The 19,950-nt window shown below is 35.0% G+C and overlaps 1 protein-coding gene across 2 annotated transcripts in view; it reads left to right on the top strand.

The window, feature by feature from the left end:
* DTNBP1 (dystrobrevin binding protein 1) overlaps window positions 1-19,950 on the top strand; it is a 74,354-nt gene that overhangs the window by 12,806 nt on the left and 41,598 nt on the right. Inside the window, exon 6 of one of the 2 annotated variants that reach the window (XM_075142772.1) lies at window positions 7,281-7,413. The exons of the other annotated variant lie outside the window; for it this stretch is intronic. Coding sequence (XP_074998873.1) covers window positions 7,281-7,413 — 133 coding nt within the window. The remainder of the gene's footprint in view (window positions 1-7,280; window positions 7,414-19,950) is intronic. 2 annotated transcript variants of the gene reach the window in all.

Below are 19,950 nucleotides of genomic sequence, written 5' to 3' on the forward strand. Positions count from 1 at the left end.
CCATAGTTTAAGTTAGTGTACAGGATTAAGCTATTCTGAAGTGATAACCAGCTTTTTCATAGCTGAAACTAGCAATGCTACATATTAAGGTTACCAAATACCTCGTGTTTGTTAGCTGGGTTCCAATTTTTATAACTTCACAAATGTTAACCTGTTGATTTAATTTAAAAGATGAAAAGATGACTAGATGAATGCTTTAGTGGACTACTTCTGGAAACCTCTCATCCAAAACAGTTGATCCACTGTTGAAAATGGAATTAGGAAAAAATGTTCTGGCCTCAGTCTCTGAAAAGCTCTAGTGTTACTGAGCCTTGAAATGGAGATGCAGCATCTGACAAGTAGCAAGCCTTTCTGTCAACAGTAGGCCTCTTGCTGCCTCCATGAAAATCTATTCAAGTTGCATCAAATTAAAGTTTTGAAAAATTGCTGTCTGTGCATGGATTTTAGTAGCTAAGTTCCCCAGGGACTCTGCCTGCACTATTCTTACACCAGCTGGGAAGTATGCAGAAATTCTTCATATAATTGCAGCTCTTGTTTTTTGTGGGGTGGGCTGGATTTGTGTGCTGGCATCTGATGTGAAGAAAAGGAGGGTTCTTTTCTGTGTTCAAAGGCTAATTTCTCATTCTTCTATGGTCAGTGGATATGCACAAATCGGCTTTTGTTCCTAGGTAGGCTGGTAATAACTTTGCTATTTCTTTCTGAACCAAGGAATATATTTCATTTTTTATTACAATTTTCTTACACCACCTTGTTTAGTAAGGCTTTATCATGTGTGGTAACCATTTAATGTTGGCTTCTTTAAAAGCTCAATTATTTTCTAGGAAATATCAATTCAAATAATGATTTATTTAAATACTGATTTTAATATCATCATGTACAAAGTGATGCAGTCCACTGGTAGACCAAAGATAAACAATATAATAAAAACCTAATGGAATTGTCTTTATAGTTCATAACTGCGAATGCTGTAAATCCTGATGAACTGGGGTTACCTTCCCATTCCTAAACGTATAGTTTTATGAACCAGAATTAATCTCACCTTTATTGTAGAATTACTTGGAGAAGGCTCCATGTCTCTAGAATATTTTTGATACTGCACAAGCAGGATTTAAGGAAGCATTAACCAGTCTGCTCCGGGAAACTAATGAATTTTGAAGTCTACTGCTAAGGTTGTGAGATTTGAACCAAATCTTCTAGCCTCACCTCATGTCAATTTCAAGTAATTTACCTGGAGGTTTTTATTAGTTCCTCCTAACCACTGTGAGGTTTTTTGAATTGTTTTTTTTTCTGGTAAGTTTTATAGAGTCCATTTGAAAAGAATGGTATAATTTATACCAAATTGAACATCTATACTTCTGGAAGTGATTTACTGGAAATTTGCTGTGATATTCTGTTCGCTGTTTTTAGTTTTTATAACTCTGAACTGTCTGCTTTTTATAAATGTAAACTGTATTCACTTTTCCAAAAGATGACTAATACTGTGGCTGTGAATTTTAAATATGAGTGAAACATTCTGTAAAAAACCATATGTGAATATAGAATTATAAACTGCTGTGTCCTGGGTTGTGCATCCAAGATGTAACTTGGCTAATCATCATTTCAGAAAAGTAATAGTTCTGTGTTGTGATATGATATGCTTCTAATAAATCTATTAATGCTTTCATTTTGAAAGTAGACAGGGAACCCTGGCTGCTTTTGATAGAAGAAATTTCAAATAATGGAAATGAGCCTTTTTAGTGACCTACTTAAAGTTGGTATGAGTGATGTATAGATTCTTCAGCTTTTGCAGTGTATTACAAGACACATTTTCATTAGCACTTTTATAAATAAAGTCCCCACTATCAGTCATCCCTCACTTCAAGTAAAAAGTCTGTGTCTTCATTTGATAAATTTATTGTATTACGCAATGTCTTGTAGCTGCTGTTGAAAACTTTGAAAAAAAATTACTCTCATGTAAAAGTGAAAAGGACAGTTATTGCCCTTTCAAAGTCCAGAATTTGAATCATCACTTAAGCCAATTTTTATTTGAGATATTGTAGAAAATATGCTTGCCCATATCTGACATACTTGTCTTAATATGAAATATGCTTCATGTTTGAGTAGGGGCATTTTGCTCAAATATCTGTTTTGATTTCAGCAAAGCAATGCACACAAACCTTGATCCAAATCCAATTTTCCCTTTTTTTTTAAAAAAAAAAAACATCAAATGTTAAGCATTAACTTGATATTGATTTCAGAAAAGCTGGTCATGAACATAGGTGACAGATCCAATGTACAGTGAAAATATTTAGAGTGAGACTGGGAAGAAAATAAGGCTGGGTATATATTCACACAGATAAAAGCCATTGCTTCCTAGTCTTTAATAAATTTTTTTTCCCGAAGTATGGGTTAGATGGATGTGAAAATCCATTAGGGAAACGGAAACTTTTCGCACTGCTTAGGAGAGGTATCCTTATTTATATCTTGAGCAGAAGGTCATGCTTTATTTTCAGATGGTGTATCAAGTATGAAAGTTGCCATTTTCTACCTTTGCAAAATTCAATTCAATTTGTTCAGAATTTGCATTAAAAAAAAATGGCCATGTTCCCTTTGTTTAAGAAGTGGGATTAAAGACTTCTTAATGGCTTCTTCAGACATAAAGGAAATGTACTAAAATCTGTGAAATATGAGGTCACAGTGATTGTAATATCTTTTTCATTAAATACAAGATTTTGATTGTGGTAATATTTGAACTGCTTTAAGAACTTAATACCCCATATTTTGGATACTTGTTTTGCAGCAAAAAGGTGTGTTTTAATGAACTATACTTATTTTTTAATTTCTTGATAAAAATGCCAAAGATTTTTCATCAGTTTGTAGACAACCTCTGAAGCAGTACTTTTAGGAGGAAAAAGTGTAGTCAGTAATAGCCCATAGACTTGTCTCTTTGGGGAAGACATGAGGTTCTTTAGGAAAGAGAAGCCATTAGCTTACTATTATCTATTTATTAATTGTGGCTTATGTCAGGATTTAGATATTAGCAGGTATTGGTCAAAGAAAAGTGAATTTAAGACCAGACAATATATTAACCAAGATTTTTCACAGAGCTGGCATTTGAACTTGGACTTCTGAATTGTGTTTGGTTACTCAAATAACAGTTTCTTTTTTGTTAGCATCTAGCAGCTGATAGCTCTTGAAAAAGAGCTGGATAAATGTTTTGTGATGCAGAAATCTAGAACACAGAATTCATTAGAAGACTTTAGTTTTTACTGGTTTCTTTTTGATTTTAAAATTATTTTTAAAGTTAGGAGAGCTGTAAAAACTTTTACTGTAAATAAGTAATGATTTGCAGTTGGGAAAATGTTTAAAGAAAATCGTATTTTATTATTAATTAAAACAATTTTTCTAGCTGGTTGACCAGTTGTTTAAAAACTGCTGTTACTTTTCTTGCTGTCATGAGTTTCATTGTCTGAGATGAAACGGCATTTATCTTTTACTGAGAAAATCAGGGAAAATATTGGGCAGATGTATGTAAACCCAGGGAATTTGAATAATATAGTGTAAAGATACCTATGTTCAACAGGGAATTTTTCTCTTTCATAGGCTCCAGGGCAGAATGCTTCAGCGGAGAGGGTTGTTGTATAAGGTGGAGATATGTATGTATAAAGGCATATACTTGGTGTTGTAAACTTGGAAATGTCTGTGGCTTGAATACAGAAGGAAAAATATCCTAGTATACTTGCTATGTAGTTTCAGCAAAGAAGCTGCTTTATTTTTATAAATGTTATGATATTAGCTGGGTTTAAGATCTTTTCTTTAAAAACAAATCAAAATTGAGTGCTAGTAGAACTGTAATTGTGTAAAGACTTTTTTTCCAAGTGTTGCAGGTGAATTGAGCTCTTCCTGTATATATATGTCTTTCACTGCTCATTTTAAGCTTTTAGTAATCTGTGTCCCTGTCTGACCTAGAGGTAGAGAGAATTTCTTTGATGTAATTTTCCTTTCTGTTTTCTGGCCTTTTAGTCAGAAAATGAATGAACTTTGTAAAAATGTCTTTAATACTCCTTGGTGGTTTCTGTAGTTTTGGTGGCTGGGACAGTGCAGGAAAGCTACATTTAAAGTTATTGTAGGAAAAATTGAAAACACTAATGTTTTCTGATATATAGCCGTGATTTAGATTTTCTAACAACTTTTGTACTACTGCAGAACTACACGTAACAGGTTTCAGTTAAAAAATGTGGTAAATTTAAATTAGCTAAACTTTATAAAGAAAGCATTTTCAAGTACAAAATTGGTTTTTGTGGTTGTTGAGTTCTAGATAAATACTTTAATACCTGAGCAGCTGGTAAACTAAGAAAACCAGTGTACACTGACAGAAAATAATTCAATCTAATGTCATCTGATCAAACATTAACATACTTAAAAAAAATTAAAACTGCGAACTAAAACTTGTAATAGGGTTGTTACACCTGTTATAGTGTAAGAAATACAGACCAAACTAATATAATAGGAATGATGTGACCTAAAGAACAAGTTATTTTTTCAGTTATCTAATAAAAAAATATTATTTCTACCAACTGTGGCATATTACTATACAGGAAAATTCTTACTCTAAAGGTACAATGAATTTTTTCCAGCCTCCTTAAAAAGATTAAAAGGAGGAGATGTTTTTCTCCTTCATAGCAATGCTGTTTCAGAGTGAGATGTTGATTGTTGCCTGACTGCTTGGTTGTGGGATTTCTTGAAGAGCTGGAAAAGAAGTAGTAATCTTGCAGGTATTCTTTAGAACATTAGCTGGCTTTCTGGGGCAGATTCATTCGAGGTGCCACTGTGAACTATAAACTGGAAATTAATTTCTAGATTTCATATTTTTGCTAAATAACTTTTCAAAAGTATGAGCTTATTTGTCTGTGAATATAGATAAGAGCTGATAAAGAATTATGGCTTAAGTTTCAAATTCTTTGTTTGGAACTTTCTTTTGATGCACAGTGCATACATTCTCATTTGGGTAGGAGAGACGTTAATTCACAGCTGTAGCTGGTGCTATTGCTATGGAGCTAGTCTTCAACTATTTTTGTGAAAAGCAACTAAGTTTTCTTTCACTTCAGAACGAAAAGTTCTGAAACCTGTGTTGCAGTAAAGCAGGATTGTTGTCTTCTGGAGAGATCTTAAATGTTCATTCCTGTTCTTCAAAAGCACAGTGTGCTCCTGCAATTCCCACTAGAGGATGCTCAAACGCTAGTGTTAGGAATCAGTTGCCCTCTAGAATTCGCTTTTCTTTCTCCTCTTTATTTTCCTGTTCTTTGCTGTTGTTTTTTAATATTACTTCAATAGCATGTACAGCAAAACAGGTGGTGGGTTTTTTAAGTGGAAAAAACACTGCTTGATAGGTACCTTACTAAATTATCTTGAGCCCTGCTGTGTTTGTGAATTTTGCAAATTAATAAGTGAGCAATCATTCTGAAAAGCAAGTTAGCATAATACAGACATTTGGATTTTAATGCACTCGGAAGAGTCCATTTCTTAAGCAAAAAGGGACCACCAGTCGTAATTGTAGTCATGATATTGCCCTTTGAATAAATCTGGATTTTGTGAGAGGAAGTCGAGTATGTGGTAAACAATGCACGTTCCACATCACAATCTGTAGAACTGAAGCCTTTTTTTTTCCCTCAAACTTGTTTCCAACTGCCTTTTTTTCCTCCCCTCCCCCCACCCCCAAGTGATCTATATACAGATAAATAATTTAAGGAAATGTTTGCTGATTATAGGAGTCACGTTTCCCTTTCTGACTGTTGTGGAGCAGTACCTTACTTGTTAGGGACTAAAAAATCTTACTAAGTAATTGGAGCTGAATATATGACTATGCATGTTAGGAAATTTGTTTACGAAGTCTTAACTTTTGCTTTTCTAGGGGGACCACTAGGATAGTGATTTCTAATTCAGTCATGGCTAAGAAGGATGAAATTTTGTATACTTAAAAGATAGGCTCAAGTAGAATGGCCAAACTAGAACTGAAGATTTGACTGATGCCTTCAGCTTGCTGTTTCCTTCCTTTGAGCATCCAAAACACATTAACTTTAAATCACTTTTTTCTACCTTGAACTTAATAGTTTTTGTGTTGCTTTATGAAGATTGCTTTGTTACAGGCAAAGGTGAAACACAGCCATTTGCCAAAACTCAGAGTTGCTTTAGGTTTTCTGCTATTTCATTCCATCATCTGTGTAGGTCTTTGCATCAACAGTCAAGTTCATATACTGCAACATATTAGTGTATCTGTCTCTGAACTGCAAAATCCTTTCTATTCTTCGGTTGCTCTTTTGTTTGTAAAAATGTGATTTATATCCTTCCTCCTGCAATTTACCTTCTCTCTGGTATAGGAGAAGTCCTGACACAAGGGTGAATAATAGTCCTGTATTCACACAGCTCCGTCCCAGAGTGGCTAGCTGGTTGGAGTTTGGGAAAATAGTTTTTCCACTTTGGGATCCTGAGGAGGGACATGGAGTTCAGCATTAATCACCCACAGGGAGAGTGATCCTTTGATACGAGATTCACAGGGGATAATTCAGGTCAGAAGGGACCTCAGGAGTTCTCTAGTCCACACTTCTACTCAAAACAGGGCGAGCTATGAGATAAGATCAGGTTTCTCAGGGCTTTTCATAGGCATGATCTCTTTTAACTTGAGACTCTGAACAATTATGGTTAAAGAGGAGATTAAGAGATTTTGCATGTTTTTAAGTGCATGGGTATGTAAAATAACTAAATTTAGATATTTGCCTATCAGTAAAGGGTCTGTCTTCAGAGTAAACTTTCAAAGACTGTTTCCTTTTATATTATCACAAGGTCACGTAAGAGTTAAAATTTTCCCAGTATGCTTTACTTTTGCTTCATTTGAACAATTTAAGGTTAGTACTGGTCTTGGTCAGCATAGTTTTTTCCTCAGATTGGTACCAGGCAGGAAGAGGTAAACTGACAGTGTGCCCAAGAAGCAAAATTAAATTATGGGTTCTGGATGCTTCTTTTCCCGAAGTAGACCACAAGTCTCCTGTGAGACCAAGATGCTGGGGCAAATACAGTAGTTCAGCACCTTACTACAAAGGGAACTTCAGATAGATCTCCCTTAACGTGGCTCTGCTGTCACTCTTTACTAGGTGATATGGACTATCTTGTTTATCTTTCTGTGCTGTTTATATATGTGTAATTATTACGATGTTAATTGTGTACCTTTATGAATTCCTGTTTCTGTTCAGGTGAGTTGTCCATTTATTGATACAATTTGATATTCATATAAGTATTTCTTATAGCCCAGCTAGAGGCAAACTTTGAGGAAATGGAGAATCATCTATTGTGTCTTGAGGACCTGTGTGAACAGTGTGAGTTGGAAAGATACAAATGTATGCAGACATTACAGCTGGAAAACTACAAGAAAACAAAAAGGTAAATAAAACAATTGCTATAAATATAAATTAGCATAAAATATAAACCTTTTGTGATTATTATTTTTCCCCGCATGTAATATAATATAATCCTTTTATTTTCATCTTTTAAAGAAACAGTAATCTTTGACAGGAAGATGCAAATTTATAATAGATTCATTAAGTGTTGGTCTAACTCTTGGTGATGAACAAAGTGTTTGGAAAATTATCACTACATTGTTGTTAAGATGAAGTTGTGCTTATTATTCTTTACAAACAATTGGGGTAAGGGCTATTGTTAATAAGCACTGATAAGTCGTGGTTTCTTTTAATCCCTTGCCCTGTTTTTTGCATTTCTTTTTTCCCCCATGTATTGTAACCTGTAAAGTTAGGAACTGTATTTTCCTCTTACCTTCTTTTCAGTTCTATCCTGTCCTGTAGTATGAGTACCTTTCACTCCGTATGTTAGGTATTATTCTTCTGCCATTCTCTTACTTATAAAGACAAGTTTATCTGAAAGATAAAGTAGCAAGAAATAAATGTTAAGAGCTTAAATAACTTAAATCTTGACTTTCTTGGTTTTGTTACTGACAGTGCCAAAAATAACCTTGCTGAAGGAGATAAGAAAAGCGATATTAAGTCCATTGTATAAATGAGGAAATGTGGAGTTAAATTGAAGCAATTGTCAAAGACAGTCTCTGACAGACCTGTGTTAGAGAGTGGTGGGTAGATGAGGATGCTAACAGACCTGGAGCCAGCCCTGACATGGGGATAACCAGGTTACTTGATCTGTCGAACTAGGTGTCCTCCTGTTAGCCAGGGAGAGCACCCTGGTACCCTCCCCACTTCTCTTGGTTGCGGAAGCAAGTTTGACTCATGTGGTATGGTCAGAACAATTGGTTTGGTTTATGGTCCTAACTAGGATGTGGTGATCAAGGGCAGGGCTGCGCCAGACCGCGCTGGTCACATTTTGCATAGCTTATCTGTTTTCCTCTTTCTTGACCCTCCTTTTGTCACCCTTGTACCTATTTTTCTTTTTTTTTTTTTAATTCCAGTCTCCTCCCAAATAAACAGTCCACCCCTAATTAGTTTTTCCCTATTGGTCCTGGTTTTGCTGCTCAAATTTGGTGTTTCTGATACCGTTATCCAGGGCATCTTGGCCTTCTGTGGTGTTACAGATACGGTTACCGAAATACTGCTGGCGTTGCAAGTTCTAGCCCCCAGAAGGTCCCCGATACCTTAAAGGTTCCCCTTCAATTTTCTGTGAAGTTTGGCTGTTTCTAACTTAACTCCCCTTTAACCATCTGTTATGGTGCTATCTGTACTTTTGTCAGCTTCTTACTATGTTATCTGTCACATCCAGCAATTTCTCATGTCATGTCTTTTAGTTATTCACATCCTGTTCAGTTAGCTTAACCTCAGGCCAGGGCCTCGGCAGTGGTCTTGTCATTTTCCTACAACCTGGATTTTCTCTTTCCCAAGCCAGGGCAACACCGTTTTCTCTCTCTCTCCAGGAAGAGTCAACAGTAGTCAGTATAGCTGAATATTCACTTGTTTGGACCTATTTAAAATGTGCATAAAGCAACAGATTCGTACCCCCTAAAATATAGTAATCATTCTGAAGTTTTCTGAGTTTTGTTTGTTCTCTCTGCCATCCTCACTCCCCCTCCCCCTGGCCCCTAGCCTCTGCTTTCAACAGCAGAATAAAGTGTTAAAATGTTGCCTACTCTGCTTAGCAGCATCTAATCAGTTCTATAAATAGGATGCTAAGCAAACTACTTAACGTAATTATAAGCTGATTACATTTGGTCAGATCTAGACAAAACAGCAAAAGTGCAGGTAATTTCTGGTTGATCATTACCACTGTATTTATTTAGGTAAGAAATTAACTGCTAGCTCATTACTAGAAGGACACTTGCCAATGTAGATACTTGAAGAACAAACAGCCAGTTAACTTAATGTGAGTGTGATTTGTTATGTATGTTTGGTACTCATATTCTGTCTTCCTCTCTTTAGTGTTTCGGGTTTTTACTGTGATACCAACTACTGAAAGAATCAAATGGGTGTTCAGGAGTCTATGCTTTCTCTTTAACATAAAAATTGTTTTCAGGGAGTGAGTGGTTTTGTGTAAAAAAAAAAAAAAGTATTTCCTGTGTTTTGATAATATAGGGATGAAAACTGAGATGAACACAAACTCTAGAAACTGTAGTTATTTTAAGCATGTAACAAAAAGTAATTTTATTATAAAGTCACTGTAGAGCTTAGGCTAGAAGCTCACGTATTTCAAGTCTTTTGAAAAAACTTCCTATATGAAAGATTCAGAAGAAAGTGCTTTAGGTCAACATTAAACCTTTGAAATGCAGCTTATGGTAACTATGGGAACTGATTTTCAGAAATAGGTCTCCCTATTAAATAGAGCAACTTTATTTCAGTTCAAACGATCAATTTTTTCCCTTTTGTCATTGTGTTGAGTACTAGTTTCAAAGTAGATTCATCAATCCAAGATGTTTTCCACAATATATTTTAAAGCCTAGTGTTTGGGGGGATTGATTGTTCTTCTGTGTGCTTTTCTCTGGATTTTTAATATTCGCTTTTTTTGTTTTTAAATCCATTGATCAGAGTACCAATATTGTTGTATGAAGTCTAGATTCCAGCCTTATTTTCTCTAGTTAGTCTTGCTGCAATTTTTTGCATGTATGTTAGCATTAAACTGTGCCGTTTTGTTTCCTGTCCTTTTCTCAATCAAGCACAATTCTTCTTCCCTTCCCTTCACCCTCCTACTGAGGATGTACTGTTTCTGATTGCAGAAAACTACTTGTATCCCTCCAATCTCCTATGGCAGTTGTTGCATTCCCAAGGCAGTGCATAATGTTCTTTACAAAGCACTGTCAGAAGCTCACTTTTGTGCCAATTTTTATGTGCACCGAATTGCAGGATTATGGTGTAAGATAAAATGTCCTGAAGCTGTACTTCCTATGAAGCTCTTAGTACCATTTGTATCCATTTCAGACAGATCACCATTTTTTGAAAAATAGAAACTCCTGGTTATTTATCAATTAAAAGGACCTGCCCAACTGCAACGTTTTGTAGGAATACATTGGAGATAGCCAAGAGTCCTTGTCACTGGAAATGAGTGAATACATTTTACTGTGTGTCATTTGACTTTAAACATAGGTGTCTGAATTTTAGTTTTTTTAACATGTCTTGTTTAAGAATCCTTTCTGTTTTTCAGTACTTGTCTGCTTTGAGGACAGACATAGAAGGCGAATGAAGAAATCTAAAATCCTGAGTCTGAAGTGTAGCCTCATACTAGGGTATACTTCAACAGATGAATGTTTAGTAATATTGCAAATCTTAGTAGGACTAATTTGTTTTCCTTTCTGGTGAGATCCAAAGAAATGCTTTACCTGAAGAGATAATATGTTCTTAAAACGTATATTTACTCCTAATTTTTGTATTTTAAAGGCTTATTTGTTGTCAATAATATGTAACCCCATGCTTTGATAATTAGTGCAGTAGATGAGGAGTTGGACAGGTTGTCATAATTCTTGTTAGATGCATTGCCATGATAGTGGTTTTACACTTCTAGAGGAGAGGAATGTTTGATTCACTTTCTCATTCAGAAGGGTATAAAATTTATGGCAATTGCATTGTGTAGATTAGAGATGTGTATGTGAGAAAATGTTTTAATCAGTTACCACTGTTAAGTTTATTTCTTCTATATGGTCTTCTGTTGGTTTTATCCCTCTTTCTAATTGTTTTGGGAACATAAGGGACGGTAAGGATTGTTGCAGTTAGATACAGTAGCTTATGTTAGGCCTGACCAACATAAACATTCAAAAAGTAAATACAAAAAACTTCTTTAGACAATTCAGACTAGTCTGCTTTTTGAAAAAGTTTCTTCTAACTTGGGCCAATTAATAGTTATTTACTCATTAACATACAAAAATATTTCGTATTATTATTTTTTTGCTATGTTTGGCTTTCAGATATTATCTTTACCTCCTGCAGTATCACTGTAAAAAGCTACCATTTTTTTGTGATCTTGTTTAACCTAAATTAATTTTTTTTTTTTTTACCAAGGTCAAAAGAGACAAAATGGAATGGGTAATACTGCCATACAAAATCGTGTTGCCTAAAAAAAGACTTCTATGTCTGTAGATGTTGTTTAGATTCCCCAAGTGATAAGCTAGAACAGTACTCTGTACGGTACATCATCTTCAGAGATGACTCCCTCCCATCTGGCAGTGATAAATTTAAATCGTACCTTCATAACCCTTTTGTATTTAAAAAATATACCATTGTTGCAAATGTTTCAAACAAGTATATTTTTTCCTTCCAACATTAAATGTACTGTGAATTATTTCTAAGACTCTAGCTACACGTTTCGTAGTTCTCAAAACTGTCTCAAATTTTTCATCAAAGTAAGTTTTCATGCCATATTCTTCTTGAACAGTCTTCTGGTGGTATAGATTTTCAGCTGCTATACCTCTGTGTACCTGGGAACATAAATAATGATTTTGCAAGGGTGGATGCAGAACTTTTATTATCTCAGGACAGCTTTCATGGTAGACATGCAGTGGACGACAGGCTTTGAGTTTTCATTAGGCATTAATTGTATGACTATAAGTTTCTGTGCTCAAAGCAGAGTTCATATTGCAGAGATCTTTTCCATCCTGCTGTTCATGAGTTTGCATACAGCACAATCAGTAGAAAGTGTTTTCATGGTGGTAATTGGCTGCAATTCATTTTATGGCCATCAGTTATTGCACTTCTTTGGACAGACACATGGCATGAGAATTCCTATTGATCCTGAAAAACTGGGCTTGCACAAGCTTTGGAAAGGTTCCCTTGATAATTGTGCTTCCTTTTGTGTAATTTTAGGGCTCTGAGCTTTCTTTTCTTTGCAAGAACACTTGCAGCACAGTATTTTGCATGCGTCAAACCCAAAGGAGCACGCTGCTTCATTATTAGTGAATTTTACTCCTGTCAGTGCTCCAAGTATTTGAAAACATTGGGCGAGATTGAATACGTAGCAGATCAAAAAATTGTAGGGCTTTTGGCAGTTTTTTATATTATTTGCAAAGTGTGAATGTGCAGTATAATTTCTGTCACTTTTAAGTTGATCTAATTTTGCCCTTCTTTTGTGGTGGTCTTTGCTTGATGCAGAGAGACAATGACATTGTTATAAAGAGATTTGTTGCGTACCTTCTTCTTACAGTTTTGTTTTCTTTTGAATAGGCATATAAAAGATTTTTTCTTTGTTGGCTTTTGTGACCTGTGATTAAAGATTGAGTGTTTGTGTTGGATCCTCTGCATCTTACAGCACCTTTTATTAATGTTTTCTAGAAAATGTTAAACATTACTTCAATCCTGCATAACTTTTCTCTACCGTTATGTAGTGCTGGTTACTGGACATAATCTGCAAATCCTGTCAATCTGTTAGTACCAGGCATTCTTTGTCCGGCTTTATCATACCAATAATAGAAACAGATGATTTAGGACTGGCTTAATCATCGTTTTGTACTCTCCCTCACCTCAAAACTGCATTATTTATCGAAGTAATTCATTCATTGTGGCTAGTGGCAGGAGAACAGGGCTTAGGTGTTTGTCATTACCACACTAAAATCCATTCTCTGCTTTTGAGCAAGGTACTGTGCCTCCTGATAAATTCTGTCTTTCTTCACTATAAATTATTTTCCTGAGATCTTTTGTAATTCTTTTTCACTTACATCCAAAATCAATTTGTTTAAAAATTATTCAAAAAAATGTGTTAAATGCATTTATTGACAACGCCTCTGTGAGGGAGATTTTACATTCCTGTGTCAAAGGGATGTGTTGAGGATGCCTGAAGTGGTAGAAGTTGTAACTTCTATCTGTCACAATTGCAATCATGCTGTGTGGAACCACATTCAGCATTTTAGGTGAAGAGTGCAGGTTGCAGGCTTTTTTTACTTCTTTGTTTTTGTGGACTTAAGGCATATTATATGTCACTTAGTGAATAAAGTTTGGCCAGTTTTTGAATACTGTAGGTTTTTTCTTTTCATGCTTATGGGGAAATTGATGGCCAAGTTAAAAGAAGGTCTGGATTTTGCTGTATGGCTGTTTACCAAAAACAGGTTTGCAGGAACCCTTTTTCTTTCTAGGAGAGACTAAAGATGGTGGACTTGATGGTGGAGGTGGCCTTTGATGGTGGAGTTGTTTGTACTCTTCTCTTAAACTTCAGCTTCTCCGAAATTTCTTTGTAGCTTCTCAGATTTCTTTGTAGCTTCTCTTAAATTTCTTCTCTCAAATTTCAGCTTTAAACTTTGATTCCTAAACTTTTGGTTGTATGATAAAAATAAACTAACTGTGCTGATACATGTATTTTTTAGTGATCCAATTACATTGCATACTAAGGTAAAAGTTCAAAAAAATTTAAATTTAAAAACTGTCTCCTTTTTTAGGATAGCAACAGGATGAAAGCAAAAATGTAAAAACCGGGTCCTGTGCAAAATCTTACATCTGAAGGCCTAAGCTTTTAGAGGGAGCTAAGAATTTATTCTGCATTTCAGATTCCAGTTTGGAATGGTTCCAATCCTAAATGGCCTGTATCAGTCTCTTAGCAGAGGGCAAAGCACGTGGTTGCTTTTAATGATTTAACTTCTACCATTTTCTTCTGTTTTTAATGCCATCTCCCTCATTTTTACTGTTCTTTTGAATGATAGCACCTGAAGGGTGACTCCCAATGTTCTTCATCAAGATAAATTTCTTTTTTTGAAACATCCAAAGAGAAATGCTTTCACTGTACCCTGAAACTGCTGAGTATATTAGGGTAGTATTTGTTTTTAGTTGTATTTATTAGCTTGATTACCAGTTAATGTTTGCAATTTCCATTACAAAATTTTGCTTTGATCCATTACATCTTCTGGAATGAAGTTGATGTAGCAGTTTTGCTGGAAGACACGGAAAGACTTCAGCTACTTTTGTAGCTGCATTTGAGTATGGAAGCAAAAAAATCTCCATTGCAACATTATTTAAATTCCTTAGTTCTTTGCTCTTCTCTTTTACTGGATAAAATTTCAGATTCGATGGTGAAGAATCCTGACCTATCTTCTGTGTTTCTTCAGATAAATAGAAAACCTTGCCTACTGCTTAATTCCAACAGTATTTTAGTAGTAGTTTTAGTTTTTATTGATTTTTTTCATTACTTAAAGGCTTTTCATTACTTGTCTCAAAGGTATTTCAAAGTAGTAGTTGGCCTAAGTGATCTGAAAAAGGTGCTCAAGAAATCTGGGGCAGAGAAAACATTTTTGTGTCATTGTCATAAGTACTAATCCTAAGTACACCAAAAATACTTGAATTATTTCTGTGCACCATGCAAGTGACATAAGTTTTATGTTCTCGGGTTTTTGGCTTTTACTTCTGATGACATCCAGAGGAAAGTCGCTCTCATCTTTTTAGCTTACTAAAACTTGAATCAGGCTATGGAAGGAAATTTTTTTTTATATCATTTTGAAAACTTAACGGTACCAAACATAACAGGTGAAATGCAGTATTTATCAGGTTTTGTTTTGGATCTTGTTAGGTGCCAGAAATACTTTTAAATTAAATTGCACATAAGCAGCTATACTTTCTTTAAACATTAATTTTTGTTTGTAGATAGTATTTACAACTCAACATTTATAAACACATTTCATTGTAAAATCTTTCAAATTTAGTCCTCAATTTTTACCATAGATATGCTGTCTTGAGATTCTTTTGTTTATGTATGGGTCTAGTAGTTTGAATTTATTGGCTGTTACTGTCAGAGCTAGTGTTATAAAATTGTTCCTGACATTCATTTATGACTTTGTTACTTTCTTATCTGCTTACTCTTTTCTTGAAGATAAAATAATGGAACTGTGAATTCTGGCTGCTGGCATCATTGTAAAGAATGTGATGTTTCTGTGGTCTCTAGGTATTTAACTGAACTCCCTGGTGTTTTATTACATTGGGAAAATTGATCTTAGTGTTACAGCCATTTGCAAGATACAGTGGAACCTGAGAACTTTGTCTTAACTTTTGTTGAACAAACTAAATTCCCATTGACTTCAATAACTTAAAGCAGGATGGTTTTGACTCCTCCCATATTCCTCTTTCTGGATTTATTTTTGGTTATCATTGATAACCAATATAATCTTCTTCCTAGTGTCCATCTCTTCTGCCCAGTGACAAAAGCAGGGTTAATCCAACAGTGCAATGAAAAGCCTGAGGGGAATGGGAAGGTAACTGGGAATTTGTATTTGTCTTCTAACTATTTGTGTAAGTTCTGGTCGTGTCAGCTACTCTGTGGGACCAGTTATATATTGTAGGCAGTTTGTTTCACCTGTTGTCTCCAAAATTGTATTTTCTCACCACAAACCCTGAAGCTCAACTTTCTTGTAAATGAAGAAGTTGAGACCACTGACATGATCATCAGGACATTCCAGGTAACTTAAAAACACTAATTCAAAAGACACATTGTGTCTCAACAGCGCTTCAAGGCACTACAGTTTTAATTCACCAGAATGCATTGTACTTCTTGCAAATAAAAAATTGTATAAAAGGTATCCTTCAGACTAAAATGGAGTATTCTGTTTTTTCAATGTCTATATATATCCTTTTCCTCTATATCTGTGGCTCAGGTCTTTTCGATGAGGTGTTTCAGAGAAGTTCTCAATGGCATCTCTTGCATTAACAATGCTTTGATTTCATTTCTTTAGGTTATTTTGAACCATGAGACATTATCAGCTGTGCCTTTTTAGGCATGGTGCATAGAGGGGTTTATGGTCAGATTTACCTATGTCCATCATGCTCGGAAAGGGCCGAGAATCTGATTAATGTGTCTCTTATGCCAGCATTAAAATACACCTGAATATCATCTTTGTCCTGCCTTAAGTATTACCTTGAAGAAGTAGGCAACCAGGCTTATGCAATTGGGGTTTCGCTAACAATTGTTGCCCTTTACCTGCTGCTATCGTGTTGGTAATTTTCAACTGAATTTGAGGGGTATAGAATTTCACAGAGTAATTAAGCCCCCCATCTATTTTATGAAAACAAGCAACTGGAAAGGAAGAGATGAAAATTCTTGCCTATATGTGTGGCCAAATTGTTTTCATGGGCGTAACTCCAATGTAGATGAAGCCTGTACAGCCTCTTGCCTCTCAGGGAAGAAGCCGGGCTTCATAAATTGCACTGCACACAGAACTTTTAAAGTGCCTCCATGCCTTTATAGTCCGATTATTTTAGCCTTTAGCCTGTTATTTTAGCCTTTTTTTCTTGCTCAGTGGTACTAAACTTCATCTTTCACTGAGAGGAGGTATTTATATTGTATTATAATACAACTATTAATTAAGTCCTTTCTTCTGAAAGCTTACTGTTAAGTGTAAAAAAGTAAAGAATATTCTTATTTGTGTAACTAGCCAGATTTGTTGGCACTAACCTAAAATTTAGTAGCTAAAGTAAAAGAGCGTATAGTCAGATGACAAATAGTAGGTTGTATTGATAAGTGGTCAGACTCAGCATGGGAGTTCCTTTAACACTGGATAGGTGTTGAGCAGCCCACACTGGGCCTCAAGAGCCTTCATGTGTAGTGAGGCTAGGGGCAAAGCAGGTGTGTGTTTTCTTTCTAATAATAATGGAGAGGATTATCTCATCCATCTGTGAAGTGCATGAATTATTTCGGACGAAAACTCTGTAAAACCCAGAAGCATTTCTCTGTGGAAAGCTTTCAGTTGCCTTAAACTAGTTCGACAAATGGGGTAGAGGGGAAGGCTAGCTTTTTCCTGCTGAAAACATGTATAGGATCATACACTTTTAAGCTGCAGCAGTTGACAGAACTCTTCTGCTGAGATGATTCATTGTACTGCAGTTTCGTCTTCTAGTACAATGTTGTTAGTAAGCTATCCATCAAAGTCTGAGCTCTGCTGCTGTAGCTTTTGTATAAACCTAATGTGAAAAATGATCTCGAAGAATGAACAATTTAAAGTAAAACAGATACAAAAATGTAACATATAGCATCAAAGCTGGTAATTTAATATGGCAAGATCTAAAATAATAAGAGGCAGTAGTCCTAGCTAGTCTTCCAGGCCTATTTCCAATGCAAGTTTTAACTCCTGCTTGCCTTTTAACCTTGTTTTGAAGACGACTGTTTTCCCAAACTGTTTTCAGTTTAATGTTTTTCATTTTAATTACTCAAGCTAACTGCTTTTACTTTTATAGAGTGTCTGTGTTCCAAATACATGGTTTCCTTCTTAATGTAAGTTCAATGTATTTACTGCTGCAGATGATTTTTTGTCTCTAGATTGATAGAGAAGATGTAGGAGGTATCTTCTTCCTGACAGTTTATCAACAAATACAAAAATATTTATTTACTTACAAAGGGGAGGAGAAATGTAATACTTTGTAATACATTTTTTTTTCTGTACATCTGTCTAGAACTTTGTAATTACACATCTAGAAAATGTATTGATATAATCTTAAGCCATCTGTTTTCCAGTGTCTTTACAAGTCATAGTCTCCTTTCCGCTTTTAAGTTTAATGTCTGCTTCTTACCAAACTTGATGATGAACGAGATTTAGGATTAAAATTTAAAAACTATAGGTTTTAATCTGAATAACTTGATTAAATAAAAAAAAAAATCCTCCATGTTGCTGATGCAGAGCATATTTTCAATGAGCATGTTTTTTAATATATATTTCTAAATGTATGTTTTATTAAGAATGTTGTGAGAAACTGCAAGATGCGATGGATTCATCGTTCATGTTGTCTAAAATATAAAGAATCATCAGTCTTTGGATCTGAATTGGTATGAGGATAGTAGGAAATGCAGATCCTTAGATTCCAAATCTGTATTTTTACTGTGTGCTAATCATAGATATTTTAAATTTTTCAGAGGTATGTGTTCTAAAAAAAGGTTTGTCAAGTATTCGTTTCCAACTTCCTTAATGAATGGCAATTATATCTATGGATATAGTAACAGCATTATAATGCATCAACCCTAAAAATATTGATGGATTTTGAAAGGGAAAATTCTGGGGTTTTAGACAAAAGCAATAATATCACTGTCAGTTGGTTACTGTATTACCATCTTGTTTGCTAATCTGTTTGAACACAATGACAGTAATTGTTTTGTCTTCCCTTTTGGAGACAAGTGGCATAAGACCTCCTGATTTTAGCAGCAAGTAGCGTAGTTTTTTTTCTCTTACTTTCACAAGATGTTTCCTCAGTATGGTTTTGTTTCAGTCTCTGGAAAACAAGCATTTCCTGTGATTGTTGTTTTCTCAACTAGTATGCCATTATTAAAAAATAAGGAGTGCAACTTGTGAGGGTGTTTTAAGCATTTTGCAGTTATATTTAGAGTACGCAGAGTAGGAAAGATTTCTTAGGGTATGAACCTGCAAATCATAGGTGTTGTGAAGTAGCTTTTTTCTTTGGTAAAAAATTGAGAAACTAGCTTGGGAAAGAACTGGAGGAGAAGCAGGAAGGGAAGTAGATACTCAGAGGAAATTACAACTAATAGGCTTCTCTACTGTAAATCACACTATAGCTTATTTCCTGGTAAAGCACCCATTCTTTCAAAAACCTGTATTTGACATTTTGTGACAGAAGTGGGATGTTCACTGAAAATGTGGAGGTAAATGTATTCTCTCGCTTCTTTTAGAATACTTTGTGTGGCTTAGAAAATAAATTGTTTCAGGCTCGAAAGAGTTTTGTCTGTTCTTGATGCAAGAATAAATACTGAATTGCATCATCTGTTAGGGAGGAGAAGGAGTTATTATGGTATAGCATATGTATTGTGAAACAGTATATATGGTAGGTGACTCAGTAATGACTGAAGCATGCTTTATTCTATGGATAGTGAATAGAATAATTTATCTGGACAACTGTTAGTTCAGTCTTTTTTAATTTATTTTTCTTATAATCACTTTTGCTTTCAAAATTCAGAATCTAACTAGGCAGTCTGCAAGGCACAGACTGAAAAGATGTTTGTTATAAATGAGCATTTTGTAAGGAAAAGGCCAGCATTCTGCCTTATCTAAGCTATTACTTTGATTCTTCTTTAGCCTCTGATTTAATGATAAATCACTGCTTTGTAGCGATGGCAAATGGAGCATTTTGCAATGTCTTGAAAACAGAGAAAATATTTCTCTTAGTTTTATAGCCTTTGCATTCACAATTGCATAACTACTAAAAGTGGAAGGTGGCCTGGTATGAAGGAAAAAAGATACTATTGCTGTTGACTTCATTTCTTAGCTTTCTGGTATGCGAGTGTTGTGGGTTTCCGTACTTCAAAATCCTCTCCTCTGAGAAATGTCACTATATGCCTCTGTTACCTTTAAAGTGTGTTGTAACTGAGTGAGTGATGTTGTCAAATTTTTCTCCTTCACTGTTGTCAAAAGGATTTTGAATAGCATTGATGAAAATGGAACAATAATTGTTACTCACTGTGCTATAAATTGGCAAAGCTCTGCTAAGCAATGGCTGTTTTAGTACCTAAAGCCTTAAGAAGTCTTGGGCTATTTTTGCAACAGTATATATCTAGAAATTATATGGCTAG

Source organism: Calonectris borealis, chromosome 2 (assembly GCF_964195595.1).
Source record: "Calonectris borealis chromosome 2, bCalBor7.hap1.2, whole genome shotgun sequence".
Lineage (NCBI taxonomy): Eukaryota > Metazoa > Chordata > Aves > Procellariiformes > Procellariidae > Calonectris > Calonectris borealis.